The sequence below is a fragment of the Dermacentor albipictus genome, chromosome 1 (genome assembly GCF_038994185.2).
Source record: "Dermacentor albipictus isolate Rhodes 1998 colony chromosome 1, USDA_Dalb.pri_finalv2, whole genome shotgun sequence".
NCBI classification, from domain to species: Eukaryota; Metazoa; Arthropoda; class Arachnida; order Ixodida; family Ixodidae; genus Dermacentor; species Dermacentor albipictus.
Window position 1 is genome coordinate 438546159 of NC_091821.1, and position 21754 is coordinate 438567912.

Here is a 21754-nt window from a genome sequence, read left to right on the forward strand (position 1 = left end):
CACGTTACTTACCAGTGTACGGAGCGCTCAGCCCAGGCAGTATCCAGGCTGGTGAGCTCACCACAGACACTCACGACGTGGTCTTGGGAGGCACGGCTTTTCGAGCTGGCACTGGGGAGTCAACTGGCGCACCTGGATCAGGCTCGGCGAGCCGCTGCGGCCAGTGAGGCTCTACAAGAGGGCTTCACCCGAGATTAACGACACGGAGTTCCTTCGTACAGTAAAGCTTATTATTATTATTATTCTATATCTATAAACGTTTCGAATTACGACAACCTTACTGCGAGAGAAGCCTTGGTTATCCTTGGTGAGCCAGAAAAGAGACACGAATGGATGGGCTTGAAGTTTCCGCCTTATCTTCCAGTAAGGAAAGCTGTTCCATTCTAACAAAACAAAATACTCAATCTGGTGAGTTTCGAGAACTCCAAACAAAAATGGCTGATATATGCGAAAATGTAATTTCAAATCCGAGCCGTATTAAAACGTACAAAGGCTGCGGTCGGCGAGAAATTCAAGAAAATCTTTGGCCTTGATTTGCTTCGCTATAACCGAGCCTTTCCCGTTAAATACGTAGATGACAACAAATGTTGAAAAAGTGTTCTACAGATAACCTAACGTGGCGTTGCTCTTCACAGCGTCACATGAAGGCGTCGTCGCCACGGCCACCACCTAATTACCTTTCCTTCGAAAGATCCAAGTAAGCGCTGCGGATGTTGCTGCCGGTTTTGTTCATAGAATAATATAGGGTATACAGTACGTGTCGGTATATTGTACATCTCGTGCAGGTTTTTCGGCGTGGCGTCGCCCCGCGTCCATTCTATGCCACGAAACAGCCGCACTGTGAACTGGGCAAAAAATGTGATATGTACGGGCGATCTTCGTTCATAATAAACCAACTGGGTATATTTCGGCCGCGTGAATACAGCGCGGTGCAGTCGCAGAGCACGATATATGGTATCGGCGTCTCACCAATATTGACCGACGGCACCTAGCCGAAGGTAGATCGGAAATTCTTATTTGCGTGTTGTTGCCTGTTTGCGCTGTGCCAACCCATTTTCCTTACCTTCGCATCTGGATAGCAGCAGCAATCTCGCACCAGGCGTGCGCTTGCACCCGGCACGTGTGCGCGAGGCTAGAGCTCGGCGTGCCAAGAAGACGAAGAAGGTGTCAAGCCGGTGCCCGCTCATCGCTACGAACCACCTTCTCCTGTAAGCATATCGTTTTGATCTGCACTTGACGCATATTCCACCCATAAGCTTCGCACTAAAGCATGCTGGCGAGCTACACGCATGTATACACGCACTGTACAGCAGGACCGCTTGGGTCTCGCCCAAAGCGTGCCGGTCGTGTGAGGCGCGCGGACTCGTTACGTATGCGTGTGTGTCTGCTAAGCGGCCGCCGCTTCAGCCTGATCTGCAACACGTTTGTTGTTCGGAGCAAAGGAGGCATAGCACAGAACCGCTCATATAACCACGAGGGCCGTCGTTCGTTTGTGCAAACCGAAACATCGCTACAGCTGTATGCGTGGAGTGTACTGATTTATAAGGTAAAACGACACAAAGCACTGCGTGTGTACATCTAAAATGGTTACATGTCTCGGGGTCCGCATATGTGCCTGGCCAGGAGAGGCTATCCAGAAGGTGTGCGCACCGTCATATGCATGGTATTAAAGGGTTCTCTCTCTCTCTCTTCATCATATGGTGCTTATATTGACCCTTTTCGTGTCGATTCCGTGGGCGCTGCCATGTTTCATCACGTGGTGAGCGTCCATGGCTTGCCTCAGCTACCTCCGCTTCCTCTGTGTTTACAATGGCTGTACATGACGCCAACGCGGCTCTGCAAACCTCGGTTTCAGCGGATATCGTAGACGGTGACTGGGTGGGCGACACGCGAAGCTTTGGCTACAGCTTCAAAGGACATGTTCATTACGCTCATTACATGTTCATTAGCTCATTACGCTTTTTCCGAACGGCGCGAGCAGCGTATGCGGTTCTTGTGATAAAAGCGCGGATAAAAATGTATTCCGAGCTATCCTAACTTTTCGCTTATGAATTGAGTCAGCATCAGTGTGTTTAGTTCTTCGTTATTTATTTAGCAAATACTTTTAAGCAGTGGTTTGACACGTTTCTGATTTCGTAAAGTTTCCCGGGGCTGTCACTATCTGATTGTTTATTTTCTGCCTAATCGCTCGCGGGCGTGCTCAGTTGTGATAGATTTGTTCTTGCTGGGCACAAGGCGTTTAACGTAGATGTTCTGCACGTTGTAATAGCATGTAGCGAATACATATTGACGCTAGTCACTCGCTTACTCTGTGGACCCTTACAAAACGTTCAGCTTCGAACATTATATGCAGTCGGTGTAGTCGCCCTCACCCATGCTTCGGCGGATTGCATGGAGTGTGCGCCCGTTCACTTACTTGATGCGTTGAATGGGCGTAAGTTTGCGTGCAATTTGGGGTGGGTGCGTGTAGATAATGTGCGAGAAACTTGCTATTTGCCAAGAAGCGGCGCTACTCCTTCGTCACCGCGTAACGAGCGGTACACACTCTAGCACACTTTGAGGGGGTTGAAAACCTTTCCTTGAAGGTTAGCGCTACAACGCTGGCGGATGAAAGAATTTTTTTTTGTCCTCAAGGGAAGCCGTGTATTGGCAGTGCAGGTAGTCCTGAAGAAGCAGCGGTCCGTGAACTTGGGCACACAGATTCATTCCGTTCCTTAATGTGACAGTAACCGTTTTTAGAACCAACTACCGCACACGTCTTCACTTCACCGCTCCATATTGTGCAGCATGAATTGAGCACAATGCGTTAGCGAAAACCCAGTTGCATTTCTGACAGCTGATCGCACAGAAGCAGGGCAGAAGTAGTGATTTCGTATTCGTGTGCTTTCGCCGAGGCAACGTACATACTGTTGAAAGTGCCATCTTGTTTCTCAAGAGCAAACTGCTTCGCGAAAAGGGTCAAAACATCACCGGAGTTCGCACACATGGTCAGTCTCGAAAAGAATTGATCCGCTCTCTTTCCGACCACAAGAGAACGTATGCGCGGACCGGCAGCAACTGTTTGATCTCTATCTCCAGGTCGGCGAACTCTGATCGGTTTAGGTAGCTTCGAGTTTCGGCCATGGAGGTGGCATTCCGAACGCTCGAACGCTCTTTTTTTTTGAACGCTCTTTTCAACAGAAGCCTGCTCGTTGCTATTTTCTGGACGCTTTATTTCGTAATATAGCAGATTCCCATACGCGGCTGCTCTTGACAAACAGCTGACATAAATCAAGAATGGCCTTTGGATCAGTGCGCTTTTCCTCGTCGTCATCGTCATCATCATTATCATTATCCTCCTCCTCCTCCTATTTAATGACCATTGCAGGACGAAGGCCTCTCCCTGCGATCTCCAATTATCCCTGTCCCGCGCCAACCAATTCCAGCTAGCGCCTGCGAATTTCTTAATATCACCCCACCTAGTCTTATGCCGTCCTCGACTGTGCTTCCCTTGACACCCATTCTATAGAAGTAACCCTAATGGTCCACCGGTTATCTAACCTACACAATACATAAGCTGCCCAGCTCCATTTCTTTCTCTTAGTGTCGATTAGGGTACCGGCTATGCCCGTTTGCTCACTGCTTCGCACCGCTCTCTTCCTGTATCTTCACGTTACGTCTGTCATTCTTTGTTACATCGCTCTTTCTGTGGTCCTTATCTTGTTTTCAAGCTTCTTTGTTAGTCTTAAAGTTTCTGCACTATATGTTAGCACTGATGGAATGCAGTGATTGTGCACCTTTCTTTTTAATGATAATGGTAAGCTTCCAGTCAGGATCTGACAATGTCTGCCGTATGCGCTCAAACCCATTTTTATTCTTCTGTAAATTTCCTTCTCATGATCAGGGTCCCCTGTGAGTAATTGACCTAGGTAAACGTACTCCTTCACAGACTCTAGAGGCTGACTGGCGATCCTGAACTCTTGTTTCCTTGCCCAGCTATTGATCATTAGCTTTGTCTTCTGCATATTAATCTTCAACTCCGCTCTTATACTCTCTCTGTTAAGGTCCTCAATCATTTGTTGTAACTCGTCCCCAGTGTTGCTGAGCAGGACAATGTCATCTGCAAATCGAAGGTTGTTGAGATATTCGCTGTTGATCCTTACTCCTAAGCCTTCAAATAGCTAGAATACTTCTTCCAAGCACCTAGTGAATAGCATTGGAGAGATTGTCTCTCCTTGCCTGACTCCTTTCTTTATAGGTACCTTCCTACTTGTGGAGTATTAAGGTAGCTATGGAATCTCTGTAGATATTTTGCAAGATATTCATGTAAGCGTCCTGTACTCCTTGATTACGTAATGCCTGTATGAGTGCTGGTATATCGAGTGAATCTAACGCCTTTTCGTAATCTATGAAAGCCATATAGAACCATATAGCCATATAGAGAAAGCCATATATTGTACTTTGTGGATTTGTCGATTACCTGATTGATGACATGGATGTGATCCATTGTAGAGCATCCCTTCCGAAAACCTGTCTGTTCCCTTGGTTAAGTCCAGTGTTGCCCTTATTCTATTGGTGATTGTCTTGGTGAATATTTTATATAATATGGAATGTAAGCTAACGGGCCTATAAATTTTCAATTCTTTATAACGGCTCGCTTTTTGTGCATTAGTATAATATTGGCATTCTTCCAGTTCTATGGGACCCTTGAAGTCGGTAGACAGTTCGTATAAAGGGCCGCTAGTTTTCCAAGCATGATGTCTCCGCCTTCTTTGATTAAATACGTAGTCCATCTTCTCCTGCCGCTTTTCCCGGTTTCATGTCTTGCAAAGCCCTTCTAACTTCATCGCTAGTTTAGAAGGAGCCTCTGTAACCTCTTCATTACTACTTCGAAAGGAGGTATCGTGGCTACTTTGGGTACTATGCAGGTCAGTATATAATTATTCCACTGCTTTTACTATATCTTCGAGATTGCTGATGATATTACCCTGTTTATCTTTCAGTGCATACATCTTGGTTTATCCGATGCCTAGTTTCCTTCTGACTGTTTTCAGGATGTGTCCCTTTTTTACTGCTTAATTCCTCAGTCTTTCTCACGTTATAATTTCGAATATCCCTCATTTTCTCCTTGTTGATTTGTTTTGACAGTTCCGCTAATTCTATCTTACCTCTTGAATTGGGCACTTTCATTCTTCGTCGTTTCTTTATTAGGTCCTTTGTTACTTGGGAGAGCTTGCCTACTGGTTGCCTCGGTGTCTTACGTCCCACTTCAATTGCTGCTTCTGAAACCAGCCTAGCGACGGTTTCGTTCATTGCCGTCTATGTCATCTTCATCTTTCCGTTCCAAGGCTGCACATTTGTTTTCTTTGTACACTGTTACTATGTATATTCATTGACGCAGTTTAATAAACAAGCTGAAGTAGACAAACATCTACTTTAGAATTTTGATGATAATTACGTTCTCCCGGACGAAGCCGACTGTATAGTTTGCTCATGCTCGGGCGCGGCCGCCGACGTAGGAACTTAAACTTTGGCCACGCTGCTTATCGGTGTCGTATAGCCGTCGGTTCTCGCTGATTTCGACAAGTTTTGAGCATTCAACTATCCTCGAATTACGCGAAACGAGGTAAGACCACACACACGCTTGCCAGTGCGCGCTGACTTATGTTCGCTCCTGGCAGACTTGTCTCCATATTGAATTACTGATAACTCTTTAAAATTCGCAAATTGGACGTGGCTGATATCCACCGGTCAAGCTGGTGCAGGACGAAGCCAGTCCGCACCAGCTAACATGGCCTGACTGGAGCATATGAGCGCGATCGCGCACTCATATGATGGCTCTATGTCGTGCACAAAGCAAACGCTACGCATACGCACTACAGTTGCATGTACCTGCGGTCTTCTACGTAGCGTAGAGACCGCGGCCGCCTCGGGGTGTCGCGATGAGTCCGCTGACTGAGTTCACTGCGGCTCGCTGAGGACAACCGCGTTTGGCTCTTCGCAGGCGCTCAAATCGAAAGTAGTACGTGACGTCTACGTTAACACACAAAATCAAATTTGAACTGCGCCCTGCGGTGACGCTCAATAGGCGGAGCATTGTGTGCACACGCCGGTCTGCCGTAGCCTTCGCAGTGCTAGTCATTCAAGAAGGAGAGTTAAAGGGACCCTGAAACGATTTTGGCGATTTTCTACAAACGTACTGAGTCGTTAGGGTATGTTCTTCTGATCATTAATTGATGCATCTAAGTGCTCTGCGTAAAGCGTGTAATTTATTATAAGGTTTTAAAAATACACATCGCTGCCGATCGCAGCGCACTGCTCGGCGGAATTTTAAGCCGCCCCTACCCATATGATGCAAATAACCCATATTACGTCACATGGGCGAGCTATCTGATTGGCTGACCAGGGCGCGTGGTCGATAATTTTTCCAACTTTATGGTAAACAAATGATGCTCGTAATAGTTGGAATGTTAGTTACTTTGTTTTTGTAAAAAGAAAATAACTTAAAGAGAATACACAAGAATAGTTTTTTAGTACACTCCAGCACTTCCGGCACACAGCAAGTGTCGTCTGCTTGTGTTACAACGTACTCCGTTTTGACGAGAGCTCCGCGGTCAGAGTCGGTCTCAGTCTTTTCGCGAGCACTATGATTTGACTTTGTTGCCTTGTGGACTGCAAACCTAGCGACCTGCAAACCGCGAGTCCAGTATTAGGGCAAACGCAAGCGCAAGGGGACAGGGTCTGGCCGCTTGACTGTGCCGGGATGAGCCACGAGATGAGCAGAAGGGCAAATGTGAACGGTCTGCACGGTGCAGCCACCTGGTGGCACAGAGCTCAACCATACACAGTAGCAGCAACGAAGTGTATTCTTTGCTGCTGGTGTGTATTTTTCGCAGGAGTGTAATCATCAACACGTTGATTTATAAATGTTTAAAATGCTTTACACTTGGTTAGAGCAATATTAGCGCTTTGTTTGACTGGTTAAGCGCTGCGCCAGCAAGTGTCTGGACCGTGCAGACCGATCAGGCTGCTCACGTACGTCTACGCTAAAGTTCCTTCATCAGCTTGAGTTTATGCCTCCAGTCATTTGCCGAAATGACCAGCTTGCCTGTTTTTAGCGGAGTACCGGACACGTTCGGCGCTACGACAGAATGCTCGCAACGCACGCTGCTTCGATAGCTCTCGGTCGACGGCCAAGCGGCTAGCGGAGAGGTCTCGCGCGGGAGGGGGCGTGCATAGAGTTACTATACTGACTCTAGAGGACAAGCTACCCATAGGGCCCATGCATTAAAATCGGGAACCTCAAGAGCGCCGCCATGTTGCTACGCGCCGAGGTTGCCAGCTCCTGAGACGCTTGCTAGACTTGGTGACACTAGTCAGTTTTAATCCGGCAACAGTAGCAGCGTAGCAGCATGGCGTCTCGCTTGTGCAGTCGTGATGTGTGCGTGCAGCAGGTGTGTGTTAGGGTTTTATAAGTTGGTTCTTTATTCTGTGTTGCGGGACGGTGTGGGTGTGGTCCATGTTGGCCGTACAGGTGGCAGTTATGCAACCGAGGGATGATCCTGTTGAAGTTTCCGGCGGTATGCGGTTTTCAGCGGTCACGCCTGTTGCAGGAGTGTCACTCGACGAGGTTACGAGCTCGAAGCTGTGGTCAGATTCCTCGTTGGTGTTCCGTAATTCTCTTCGCACGTGCGCGGTATGTTGCAAAAGCCGCTTTCGCGATCTATCGTCGCGACGATAGATCGGGTTTTTTCATTTTAAGTACTGACACAGCTGTAGGGCACATGTAACCGACAAACGGAAGTCTCAGGAGAGCGCCTGAGATTATAATAAAGCAGGCGGTGCAGGAACTGCAGGGCACCCAAGGGACAGTGGGGGGATCAAAGCTCGAAGCAGAACGTTACATAGGTTGGTGCCGCCGAGGCAGGTGTGTGCCAGGGAGTGTTCGCACGGACAGCTCCCCTGGCACGCGCAGCAGTGCCTCGCAAGGTCGAGATACTTTAAAGGCACCCGCGCCCATGATCTTTCTTTTGCCTCGGTGCAGGGAGCAAGATTAACCAAAATAATATGGAGGGCGAATGCCTCATGACAAATGTAGCTCGCGTCGCCTGGCGTGTGTAGTAATTTCAGAGTTCATTGTACGAACTTTATGCATAATACGCTTTGTTACGGTACCTTAACGGAATGGGTCTAGAGGACGGTGTTGGTACATTTTTTCGTACCGCCCTAATCCTATACCCCCACTACAAACACACACACATACCCCCTTTTTTATGTATACATACAATTCCTTGCCATGACGGATCATAGCCTCCTTTATTTTTGAAAAATAGAGGAGGCTATGGACCGATTGACCAGTTCAAGTTGTCAACTTGTCAGTAACTGTCATAGGAATCACTGTAATAAACACAATTCCACGATCAGATTGTTTACTTTCATATTTTGTTGTAACACTTGAGGACTACATAGAACTTTATTTTGTATATGTGAGAGAAGTATGTGGATATCACGAGCTTAAGCCAATGTGTGATACAGACAAAGCAGCTGCTACAACGTGAACTGCATTGAGGGCCACACAACACATACGTAATTAAAGGTGCAAAATATAGGGGGAAGCTTCAAAATACGCTCTGTAGCACTGCAAAGTATAACATATATTGTATGTGTACAATAAATGTTAAAAAATACAATGCATCAATGTCCCATTTGCCTTCAAGTTTATTATGAAGTTCAAGTTTACTGAAGTTTATTATGAGCATATGTACAACAGGAATCTACTGACACACCCGCAGTCAAGGTGGCTGTTCGAGGTGTGCTGGCTGCCTCAGTGTAAGAAAAAGAAATTGGGTAAAAGTCGACACCAGTGCCACTGCTTCTTGCCTCTGACCTGCACGTGCCTCTGCGGCATCTTTGTGCACAAGTGTGCTGGCGTGGCGAGGCGTAGGAGTCATTCGAGAGAAAGAGTATTGTTTACATGGAGAAGTGGCTGTTCACATTGCCTGTCACTTTCCCTCAAATGTTTCCTTGGCGACTAGGGTGACACACCCGCAGTCAAGGTGGCTGTTCGAGGTGTGCTGGCTGCCTAAATGAAATAAAAAGAAATTAGATGAATGGCAATACCAGTGCTATTGCTTATTGCCTCTTACCTGCATTTGGCTCCACGGCCTCTTGGCTTGCGGAGTCTGTATGAGGGAGCTGCTGTGGCTAGGCGTAGGCATTGTCTAAGCAAAAAGAAAAGGCCATTTAAATGGGGAATTATGGAAATAAATGCAGTTGTTATGTCTGCTTCTTGCACTCTTCTTGCCTAAATGTTTTCAAACATAGTGTCCAGAACACACCAGCACTTTGACTGCTTCTGCTTTTTACCTGCAGGTGTTGCTGCGAGATCCTTAGTATGGCTGCGTGCAGCATTGTAACACTTGGTGGAGGCATTTGAAGTGGTAGCCAAGAATAGAAAGAATCATCCTTGTCTGCACGAATGCTTTCAATTTCTAAATGCAGTGGTAACTATCACTATTGGTGCAAGGCCCCCCCACATCTATGTGGCAAGTGCCATAGCTCGAAACTGAATTGTTCCTTTAGTGTTTCACAAGGCATCTGATATGTCCACATTAGATGTGATGTGTTTGTTTTTATTTATCCCAGTGTGGAGAGAGCATCATTAAATGTTTTTTTTTTTATTTTTGCGTGTCTTGTTTTTTGGTTTATTTCTGAATTTATCATGATGCTGAAGTGACTTATGTAATGGCAATCAGCTCTTGTTTAGCAGAAAAACAATGCATTTCCTGACCCACTGTTTGACATCCCCTCACTCGCATAATTTTGCAGAGTATTCTACCTATATTGACTTGCTTGACCTCCACTAAAGAGTCTTGCATTTTCAAATACGACTCTTTCCTTGAAATCATTCGACACTTCTCACAATTTCTGTACCTTGGGCTTCTGATACTCTGCAGTCACCATTTTTGCTTGTTTCTGACTAGAAATATCTTCTTTAATTTAGAGCTTAAATTTTACTTTTGGAACACATGGAAGGGCTTGCCATTGCATATCTGCATAAAAGGGAAACGTGTGGTATTCGGGATTATGTCAGTATTGCATATGTGCCTGTTGTCTAAAATAATTGAATTTTGAAAATGCTTGCAGGGGCCTGATGTGCATATCTGCAGTTTATGGATACATGTAAAAGACTCAGCATCAAGTGCAAGTGAACGGTCCCACAGGCGCGGAGTCGATCATGCAAATTGATTCGCTGCACACATTTGTGACCAGAAAATATATTCCACATGAAATGGCATGCAAGGAAGTGTTGGAAACATTACACAGTTAATAAAACGCCTACGCTATCAATATGTGGGTTGATGCACTCGTTATGCAAAACGGAGGTGAGGCGTGCAGACAGGACACGAGAGTAGAGTATTTACAAGCAAACAACACAAGCGCCGCCCACTTCTCTACTCTTGTGTCCTGTCTGCACGCCTCACCTCTGTTTTGCATAATGAATCCTTACCAAACTAGCTCAGCTTTCTGTCGTTCTAAGTCTCGATGCACTCGATTTCGTCCGCATTATAGGCACTCGCCTCTTGATTACTTCGTGGCACAGAAATATTCGGCATCAGGCTGTTTTTCTGCTGTGGCCTTTGTAGAAGCGTGATTGTTCAAAGTGCAACAATTAAACAGATTCTTTGAGTTGCTTGTGGCTTCGCCAGTACAATTCCGGTGCGCTGGTCTGCCTGTCCAGCAATTTCCTACTGAAGGGAAACCTGCAAATAAAAACCCCGCTCCGCATGCATAAAAATGCACTAATGTGACGCTTCTCAAACGATTGTGATGCACCACAAGAGCCGCCTACTCGCGTGACACTCTCAACAAAGAGATACATTCGTTTACTTACATGTGAAGGTATATGCCAGAGCACTTCGGGGCTTCGGTGGCACATAAGGCACGAACGAGTGTGTCATGGCGTCCGATGTCGACGCGCGATCGCATGTCAAACCTAAACTATACGAAACTACTATGCAACCAAAAAACAGATTCGAAACCGAAATTCGTGTCATCCTTTATTGCATGAATGCGTACATCGTGATTTACATAAGTCATGGACTTAGCGATCGCTTTCTGTAAATTTAATATAACGTTCCACCTTCATAAAGCCATCAGGTATGCGTTTTTAGATGACAAAGCATTAAGTGACCTGTACTTGTTTTCAGCTCTTTCAATAGTAATTGCGCTGGCCACATTGACCAGTAGCAACAGGGCGGCGCCCTAGAGGTTCCCACTTTTCCGGCCCAGCTTTTCCTCTAGAGTTGTTCTACTAACTCTATGGGGGCGTGCTCCTAAACAACCGGAAGTGAACGATGTGACGTCGCATCGTGACGCTGAACCAGTGAAGGCGGAGCTTAGCGCCGCTCGCTCGGCGAGCGAGTTGAGGAGGAAAAGCATAGCTAGGGAGGAGGGTAACTTCTAATCGCTTGCAGCTCCATTAATACGTAACGCTTCACTTAAATTGTGGTGCGAATGTTCTACTTAAGCTGTACCCTACGCGCCTACAAAATTTGTCCGAACCGTTTCAGGGGCCCTTTAAGCACGGCGCAGGGGATGTTTGATTGCCAATAACTCCGCTTCTGCTGAACGCATTCAAGTGCTTACTGTGGCAAAGTATTTCTGAAATAGTCTATTTTAACTTCAAATGCAATCTCGACTTTGATATAGAGAGTGGTTCAGGGCGCCTAAACCTAATCAATAAATAAACCGGTGAATTAATCAATCAGTGTATAAGTGGAAGGCGCACAGCTTGCCGCTTAGGCGCGTTCACAGTTATCTGGCGCCGCGGATCTTTAGCTTACGCACATGCGTACTCAGGCTCGAACGCGTGGTTCCCTGTACATCGGGCTATGATATGCCTATGATATGCATTATGAAACAACGTTCCAGCGCACAATTGAACACGGACGAGAAGAGGACAACACGAACGCCGGTATTCACGGAAGACAGGTCTTTATGTACACAGGGGGAGGGAGGGGGGCGTTGTTAGTGCACCGGACCACCAAAATTTTTTTTTTTTGGTACAGACAACAGTCATCAGAGGCGTCGAAACCAAAAGAAAAAGTGAAAAGAATGAGGGGAGACAGGGCCCAATGTACAAGAAAGTATATCGCTAAGTATGGACAGCTGGTGCTAGTTGGTTGTGATTGGCATTATGAAACGTCGTTCCAGCGCACAATTGAACACGGAAGAAGAAAAGAAAGACAACACGAACGCCTCCTCTCCCCCCCCCGTGCTCCCCCCTCCCCCTACCCCTGTATACATAAAGCCCTGCTTTCCGTGAATACCGGCGTTCGTGTTGTCCTTCTCGTCCGTGTTCAATTGTGCGCTGCAGGACGTTGTTTCATAATGCCAATCACAACCAACTAGCCCAGCTGTCCACACTTATGATATGCACTACTACCACGCTCGTAAAGGACAGGGGGCACAATCCCTCCCAGCCACTATCTGGCGGGTCCAGAAGGCGGTGGGGGCTCTCTCGTTCTATGTATGCTTTGGCGAGGGGATGGGGCTACACTGGAAGCACCCTTGTTTCGAACACCCCGTTGCAGTGTGTGTATGGTTGGGGGAGTCAAATGACATACTTCGCTCCCTCCTCATTTTTGATAGCGGGGCCTAAGTGTCCCACTTTTCCCTTTCCCCCAGTAAGTACGCCTACTGGGGGAAACACACACACACATATATATATATATATATATATATATATATATATATATATATATATATATATATATATATAGAGAGAGAGAGAGAGAGAGAGAGAGAGTGAGAGAGAGAGACAGAGAGAGAGAATGTTCTACTCCGGAGGTATCCGTCATGGTTGCTCAGTGGCTATGGTGTTGGGCTGCTGAGCACGAGGTCGCGGGATCGAATCCCGGCCATGGCGGCCACATTTCCATGGGGGCGAAATGCGAAAACACCCGTGTGCCTAGATTTAGGTGCACGTTAAAGAACGTCAGGTGGTCAAAATTCCCGGAGTCCTCCACTACGGCGTGCCTCATAATCAGAAAGTGGTTTTGGCACGTAAAACCCGACAATTTTTTACTCCGGAGGTAGCTGCGTACGGCGCGCTGGCAATGTCGAAAGCAGTCTGCAATGAGTGCATAGTCTAGGCGCGTCGAGGGCTGATAGTAGCTTCGTGTGCGCTGTGAATATACTCGACCCTCTTGGCGTTGAAGCGGGAGGCAGCACGAAAATGAACTCGCTCGCTGCTGCTGCCTCTCTTCCTCACGCCAGGGTTTTGACATGGGCGCCCGCGCTCATCGACGGAGATGTGTCCATGCTTGCCTGTGCGTGCGTGACACCATGCATGCTTGTTTAGTTAAAGGGAATGATTACAAGTTTATACGGCCGATGAAACAACTCTCCTTAATTTGTATAGCTGTGTAATATTTGCTATCGCAATCGATGCTCCGCCTTTTGGGCGAAACTGCGACTGCTTTAATTTATTTATTTGCTTGTCAGCTACAGCCGGCTACCACTTGGCAGCCTTGGCAGGAGTGCGCATGGGCACATACGTGTACAAGGATCCAAACAGTAAATATTCGCATCAGCAAAGTTCATGCAAGGAGCAATGACCATGTACAGAGACCAAGCAGATTACGAACAGCCCTAGCATTCGCTTGTCGAAATATTACTCTAACAACTCGAGAAAAGAAATGAAACAACACAAGAAAAGAAGATGAAAACAATGATAAGCTATTTATATGACTCTTTTGCATACGGAAACTATACTTTCTACAAAGCAGTAAGTTAGCTTACAAGAGCACTGAGGAATCGCACATGTAAAAATAATACTTGTGAACGAGAATGGAATCACGAGTATACTTGTCTTCGACGTTTCCAACTTGCCAGTAGAAAGCTTAAATAGCGGCCGCAAATTGCTTTTCTACACCAATAAAAAAAAAAAGAGCAGAGTCGCCAACGCGTTAGCGGCACAGAGCACCCACAGAGCCATGAAACTCCGCTTGAAATCTTTACGGCTATTATATTCGTGCATCGATCTGGCAGAGCATTCGTTCGCACGCCCTGTCTCTTCAGGTGTACGCTATGGCCGATGCCAGCAGCGCGGTGTGCAGCAGCCGGTCCGCGCTCGAGGCGCCGCCGGCGGCGAGCGCCGGGAACGCCCACGCCGCCGTCGTCTCTGCCGCCGATGAGTCTGGCAGCGGGGACGGCGCCAGCGAGCAGCAGGCCGGTGCCCCGCCGTACTTCGTGTCGTGCTCGGACGCCTGCTTCTGCGCCTTCTGCATCCTCTTCGTGGTGGCCCTGAGCTTGTCCTTCGCCCTGGGCATCGCCTACGTACAGGGTGCGCCTTCGACGGGCTCGGCACTCTTGATTAACCGTGCATGCTCAATGTGTCCTTCCACGAGTGAATTGAATCGAATCGTTTCCACAAGTGGAGCGGTTCCCTGGGCTATAAAGTGCGCAGTAACTTAACAAACTAGGACATAAGAACCGTTAATTACTCGAAAGAAGTATTGTGCAGTATGACAATTTGTTTACAACGCACTACTAGCCATTAAACGTCGCATAATGCTACAACGTCCATCAGTTCAGCATTTTAAAGGGACCCTCAAACGCTTTTGACGATTTTCTACAAACGTACTGAGTCGTTAGAGTAGGTCCTTCTGATCATTAATTGACACATCTAAGTGCTCTGCGTAAAGCGTGTAATTTATTATAAGGTTTTAAAAATGCACATCGCTACCGATCGCAGCGCACTGCTCGGCGGAATTTTAAGCCGCCCCTACCCATATGAACGAAATCACCCATATGACGTCAGTGGGGCGAGCTATCCGATTGGCTGACCAGGGCGCGTGATCGATAATTTTTCCAACTTTATGGTAAACGAATGATCTTCGTAATAGTTGGAATGCTAGTTAATTTGTTTTTATCAAAAGAAAGTAGCATAAAGAGAATGCACAAGAACAATATTTCAGTACACTTAGGCACTTCCGGCACATAGCAAGTGTCGTCTGCTTGTGTTACAACGTACTCCATTTTGACGAGAGCTCCGCGGTCAGAGTTGGTCTCAGTCTTTTCGCGAGCACTATGATTCGACTTTGTTGCCTTGTGGACTGCAAACGTAGCGACTGGCAATGTCAAGCTGCGACATCGTGTCCCTCTGCAAGGCAGCGTACGAGCGAACTTGCTGCTGCGCATCGGACTGCCGCTATACGATCGGCGCCAGGATTTGCGCGTTTGTGGCCGTCACTTTACACCGGAAGATTACTAACACAATAGCGTTTCGCGAGTCCCGTATTAGGGCAAACATAAGCGCAAGGGGACAGGGTCTGGCCGCTTGACTGTGCCGTAACGGGATGAGCCGAGATGAGCTGAAGGGCAAATATGAATGGTCTGCACGGTGAAGCCACCTGGTGGCATAGAGCTCAACCATACACAGTAGCAGCAACGAAGCGTATTCTTTTTTGCTGCTGGTGCGTATTTTTCGCAGGAGTGTAATCATCAATACGTTGTTTTTATAAATGTTTAAAATGTTTTACACTTCGTTAGAGCAATATTAGCGCTTTGTTTGGCTGGTTAAGCGCTGCGCCAACAAGTGTCTGTTGGACCGTGCAGACCGATCAGGCCGCTCACGTACGTCTACGCCAAAGTTCCTTCATCAGCTTGAGTTTATGCCTCCAGTCATTTGCCGAAATGACCAGCTTGCCTGTGGGTAACGGAATACCAGACACGTTCGGCGCTACGACAGAATGCTCGCAACGCACGCTGCTTCGATAGCTCTCGCTTGGGGTCGACAGCCAAGCGGCTAGCGGAGAGGTTTCGCGCGGGCGGGCTCCAAAACAACCAGAAGTGGACGATGCGACGTCGCATCGTGACGCGGGACCAGTGAAGGCGGAGCTTAGCCCCGCTTGCTCGGCGAACGAGTTGAGGAGGAAAAGCGTGGCTGGGGAGGAGGGTAACTTCTAATCGCTTGGAGCTCCATTAATACGTAACGCTTCACTTAAATTGTGGTGCGAATGTTCTACTTAAGCTGTACCCTACGCGTCTACAAAATTTGTGCGAACCGTTTCAGGGGCCCTTTAACAAGGGCAACTGTATCTATGAATGCTTTAGCACTGGGAGTGTGAAAGTGGTAAAGTGTGTGTGTGAGCGCGATGCTGCATGGTCATGTTGTAGAGTGATATATATATATATATATATATATATATATATATATATATATATATATATATATATATATATATATATATCTGCTCCAGACCACTGTCAGTGGCACTTCGCTCCTCGAAGAGGAGGACGTGTGTCGAGTGAGCTCCTGAACGACAGTTTGAAATGCGAGGAACCCGGTTTAAACCATGGATCCGCAACCTCGAAGAGGAGCGACGTATATGCTAACGCATTTTCCTCGCATTTATCGCTTAATCGTCACTGAATTTTCAACACTAAGCAGCGCAGAATTATTATATAGCAGAAACATAAAGCACATACATCGTGTACAAGATGGTTAAAGCCACAGTAACTAACGATAGTGTACAGAACTGCACTACGTGACGTATATACAGTACCATGCAGTATGATTTTGCATACCCCACGGGCACACGTGCAGTCACACGGCACTTTCGATCGCGATCGAGCCCTATCGGGATCGATTGCAATCGAAGGTGCATGCCGCGTGTGACAGTGATATTACACATTTTAAATGCAAAGAATTAAAGGGAACTTTACCGTGGTTTCTTTAGTAAATAATAATAATAATAATAATAATAATAATAATAATAATAATAATAAACTATCTTCAAGTGACATCATGGATTTTTGACAACAGCTGCTCGAGAATAATTTTTTGTTTATAATTATGATTATGCAGCAGTTCAATGAACTAAAACACTAAAACTAGCTAGTTTAGATAACTTTTTCTGCGCGAAAGTGTAGCCCAAACACCCATAATTTAATTGAGGACAGCGAAGTCACAGTGACCTACAGGTGCAGTTCGGGCGCCGTATTGTAAATGGCAAACTTTGTTCTCCATTTCTATTGCTATAGTGACCAACAATTTTCCTCCAGGTATATACGAACGCGGCCCCGAAAGAATGATTAAGCTGCCTAATTGATGCTGTGTTGCTCTCTAGTATTATCCTTTCATATTCCGTTCATCCCTCCTACAGCGACAGTGCTCAATGCTGCACAACTGCCGTTTACACACATGGCCTTTTCGTATCTTACTTATAAACAGACAAACTGTTTAGCGCGTCATCAATTTTCTCAATTGCACGCCTTTGAACGTGCCATTGATTTTGCGCAGGGTGGTATAATCGCTTGGGAACCATATTGCTAGTCGCAGGCTAAGTTTGCAATGAACATCTCTTTCTCTTTTAGGGGCCAAAGTAGTGCGTAAGTATTCATGATCAAAGAGGGTCTCGTTATTTCAGTTTTCATGGTGCGCTTGTATATAGTGGAATATTCGGTTCACACGCTTCGTTCTCTCTCGTTTCCAGGCGTGGTGGGTGACGTGGCAACCCCTCCAGGCGCCGCGAGTGAGTCAAAATGATACGTCCTCGCGTTTAGTGAGCGATTTCTGTAGACATGGATGTTATAAATATAACGCGTGCGAATATGGATTTTTTAATACCGAATTCGAGTACGAATCAAATATCGAATAGATTTTGAATAGCTTTCAAATAACAAATAGCCGTTGTCACAAATAATATAGAAGGATACTCACATCCTAGTACTGAAGTTGCAAGTTACTGTCATTACATAGTGCGTATACCTTATGAAGCGTTCTTTATTAAAAATACAAATGTAGCATTAAGAGCAAACTAGCAGTATTTTGGCACGCACAGGGCTCTTCAGAGTGTCCTTCAGAACTCATGAGCAGTCCTTCAGAACTCGAAGGACTGCTCATGCAGTATCGTTCATTTGGACATTAACGCTTTCGCATTCCAAACTCATAAGAAAGGCTTAGGTGTCCTCGGATATTTTTTTGTCTGACTTTTTGAGCAAGCGTTGAAGTACATTTGTGATCTTCGTATGCGTAATATCGGTTTCACTTTCAGATTATGGAAGCTTGCTGTCGAGTGTCCTGGCGGGCTCGAGAAGACAGGAGGCGGCGCCCGCTGCCAGGACCGTTAACGACAGTTTTGCTGTCCGCTGACGCCAGTGCGACGCGATGGAAAAGATGCGACGCCTTGAGGATATAAATGTGTGCAATGTATACGCAACGAACGTGGCGTGCACTGCAACGTCGTACAAGGACGTCGCACTGCGCGTTGTCACAAACATTTTTGTCAGGTATCTTTAACTATACTATGAGGAGCAATACTACAGTAAAGACGTGCGCGTGATTTTGTATTTTCTTCTAAGCACGAGTGTTTAAATTTCTTGATGATTGCTGCGTGCTATAACTATGAGTTTCGTTGGAATAAATAATCACGAGTTTTTCGATGTCCCCGCCAATCGTGCAGACTTTCCAGCTGATTGATAAAACATCGATTAATTAACTTTGCGAATCTAATAGAACCGAGAGGGTGGGAGCTGCCTTCTCACATTGAATCAAATGTCGAATTATTTTTATAAAGATGTTTTTGAATATAGTCTGTAGGAAGCTGCGTATCAACAAGGCGTATATATAGGGTGTCCAAGTTAATGTTACCCAAGCTGTTAAAAAAAAACAAAAAAAAAACAAGATTTAAGAACATGCTGCAAGATATAATTTAAAGCTTACTGTGTTCGGTCGTCAGACGTCTGACAACTTAATATAGCAAGTCTTATAATCGTATTTTGCACCGCGATATTTAAAATTATTTTTGTTAGACAGGTTGGGGACTAATGTTGCCACTAGGAAAAGGATCTATAAACACCAGAACACTGCATCACTTCAGTCATTTAAACAAAGTGAGAGTGACAACGGAAACAAAATTTAAAAAACCGCGAGTCGGATTTCATAAATAGGCTGTTGCGTATGCGGCGCCGAATAAACGGTGCCTCTCCGTTGCAATCAGATGTCTCTTGGATACTCCAAAACCAACTTATTTGGTAAGCTGGTGTTTGCGTTATTCTAATCGACCCAACGTTAGAAGCGTGGAACATGGAGAACAGGTAAACAATTACCCTGCAAGTAGAATAACGTACAGTGTCTCCGGAGCAAACCAGTTTCGCGGGTCGAGTTTCTGCCTGAGCACAATCAGAAGCGGACATTGATCACAGTCACTTCGCGGACGCCACACGTCTCCCTCAAGTTTCCAGTAACCGTGAAGTTGTTCGGCGTTCTTAGGCATTAAAATTGTTTCGAAAATTTCACAAATGTCACAGTTTCGCCCGAAAGGCGAAGCATTGATTGCGACAGCAAATTATTGGAAAACCACGAATAATTAACAAGCATGGTGTCGCGCGCACAGGTAAACTTGAACAGATATCATTTGATGACCGTGAACACTCGCTGCCACAACGCAGGCGTTATGAGACCTCGGGGAGGCGGGGGGGGGGGGGGGCGAAGCGGACGCTTTTTCTTCAGTAAAATGGGCTCAACAATGAAATGAACTCTACCGCGTACTTTTGAAGAGTCAAATGCTCAGACTCCATACACTTTGTCCATGTCTGTTGCGTACCTCATCGCTCCCACCGATGAAAAGACTTTTCAAGAACAGCAGTCGACCCGGAGGTAGGGTGTCTAGATAGGGGAGGTGTGATGACCGCGGCGCCCTTCCCATAGAGAGGGGTGATCCCCTTGCGCGTGACTACCGCTAGGGCAATACAGAGCGCTGCGGCCCGGGGCGCCGTGTGCATTTCCGCGGAGACTGCGCAGAGAAGGCAGCGAGTCTGGCTAGACAGCGCCTGGGCGCCGGATGTTCACGGTGTGTTTTGCTGCAGATTGTTGCGTGTGCTGCTTATTTATAACTGCTGTGGGCTGACGAAGATGCCTTCAACTTCAAAGAAAAAAACTCAGAGGTGGTGCTTCGTGCCAGAGTGCGATTCCGGTTATAAATCTTGTTTGGAAAAAGTGTCCCTTTTTCGTGCGCCGACTTGCCAAGAACTGTTTTTGAAGTGGGCGCATGCCATTCCAAGGGCCGACAAACCGCTACGTGTTTCAATACATTCCACAAAGGCCCTCCTGAAGTACTTAACCAAAAAGGTCGGCTTCAGATACCTGATGACGTCGCACCTGAGCCAAGACTGCCTTGAGCGCTCGTTTGGGATAGTACGGCAGGCAAGTGGTGCAAATGATCACCCCACCCCGGCTCAGTTCATCCTTATCATCAGGTACTTGTATATCTTTGGCTGTAAAAATAATTTTGCTGAACAGCTTCCTGTAATTTCAACATTTGCAGGTGCTTGAGCTTTTACAGTCTTGCAAAGAGCCCTAGAGGTGGAAGCGTGTCGCCAGGACTTCTGGACTCCCTTCTTTCTGCGGAAGAGGCACTCCTGGAAAATCAGAAACAAGATGATGTATTACCCATGGACGCTGTTGAAGTGGCCGTGGACCATGTGGACTATGTTGAAAAACGAAGCGATGCTCGCTTGGTATACTACATTGCAGGCTACGTGGCCAGGAAGCGTGTGCTCTCAACTAGCTGTGCAGCATGCAGGGATGCCTGCCTTGTGCCGAGGGACTGTGTCCCAAAAGAACTCCCAGCTGATGCCTCCAAAGAGTGGGACTTGGGTGGGCTTCTCTACCCGTCGGAGTCATTGTATCGTCTGATTCAAGATCTTGAAAGCAGGCTAACACATGAATTTAGCAGAACGCGTCTGCATTCTAAAGCTGCCTTCAGCATACTCAAAAAAGCGAGTACAAATGTGCCACAAATTGGTTGTGTGGAGCATTGCCTGGAACTTACAGAATCGGTGGTCAGGTTTTTCTGCCTTGCCAGAATCCACTTTCATTTGAAGAGCCTCAACCAGGAAATGGATGAGAAAAAAGGCAAAAGAACGAAGCCTTGCCTGATGTGAAACAAGCAGCAGAATTGGAAGTACATTCTGCTGTATGCAATAAAGTTTGCTCGTCCAGAAACATGTTGCTTTTGTTTATCTGGTTTTTGAATTGCAGTGAGAATGAAATGACTCCAGGACGTTGCACTACAAGGTATGTCACGGTTTAATGCTGATTTGGCAGGTGTAAACGAACTTAAACGCTTTCGTACGTAATAACGCCCACAACTAAAAAAAAACGGGTGGCGAAAATGAACATTCCGGGGGATCCTAGCAGTTATCGCGTTGACCTCGGAGAAGAAAGAATACGATTGCATATAAATCGTGCAAACAGCATTCTACGATAGATAAGCTCCCCGCTGATTTAGTGGCTTTAATATGGAATTTCTAAAATGCGTGCTCGCTTTCTGCCAGCAGAAAACTCGGTTGTGTTACCCCGTATTCGAAAACCGCATGATAACCGTAGCGCAATACCATCTTTGCGATGTCTAAGGGACTGCAGTATTAGCTAAAATTTCTAAAACTCAGTCAAATGCGTTTCCACTACAGCATTCCCTCTAAACACGCAGCGGACGGCCGCGCGTGCTGACGGCGCCCTTGACAACAGCGCCGCCCCGCGGCATTCACGCGAACGGGGGTCAGGTTTTCCTGGCCGGTCATCACACCTCCCCTATCTAGACACCATACCGGAGGTATCAAGTACGACGCCATTTTGAAAAGGTCGCATGACGGCGAATTTGTTTGCTTCTGTGGTTGGCTGGTGCAGTAACACAACCCCGCGCTAGTTCACTATACCCGCGTGGTCCGTGTGCCTTGGTAGCCAACTGTAGTTCTTTTTTTT

At 46.6% G+C, this 21754-nt stretch overlaps 2 protein-coding genes and 1 long non-coding RNA gene across 5 annotated transcripts in view; 1 reads left to right on the forward strand and 2 right to left on the reverse strand.

The window, feature by feature from the left end:
• Positions 1 to 875: 875 nt before the first annotated feature.
• Positions 876 to 21584, forward strand: LOC135905149 (uncharacterized). Of its 3 annotated transcripts, XR_010565334.2 has the most exons (6): positions 876 to 1208; positions 14065 to 14329; positions 17365 to 17379; positions 17484 to 17522; positions 18045 to 20247; positions 20316 to 21584. XR_010565334.2 is itself a non-coding variant. In XM_065436167.2 (5 exons), exons 2-5 carry the CDS (start codon positions 14074 to 14076, stop codon positions 18140 to 18142), a joined length of 408 nt encoding a protein of 135 aa, XP_065292239.1. In that variant the 5' UTR covers positions 881 to 1208; positions 14065 to 14073; the 3' UTR covers positions 18143 to 18444. The 3 variants fall into 3 exon arrangements, 2 of the variants coding, with proteins under 2 accessions (XP_065292240.1, XP_065292239.1); XM_065436167.2 differs by lacking the exon at positions 20316 to 21584 and having other exon boundaries at positions 881 to 1208; positions 18045 to 18444; XM_065436168.1 differs by lacking the exons at positions 17365 to 17379; positions 20316 to 21584 and having other exon boundaries at positions 18045 to 18444.
• Positions 8680 to 10115, reverse strand: LOC135905123 (uncharacterized). The gene is made up of 2 exons (XR_010565328.2): positions 9126 to 10115; positions 8680 to 9061 (listed from the first exon to the last, which is right to left on the reverse strand). It is a non-coding gene; the product is annotated as an uncharacterized lncRNA (long non-coding RNA).
• LOC139054752 (uncharacterized) overlaps positions 14338 to 21754 on the reverse strand; it is a 52848-nt gene continuing 45431 nt past the window's right edge. The window contains exon 3 of the mRNA XM_070532324.1: positions 14338 to 14437. The gene's annotated coding sequence lies outside the window, so the exon portion shown is untranslated. The remainder of the gene's footprint in view (positions 14438 to 21754) is intronic.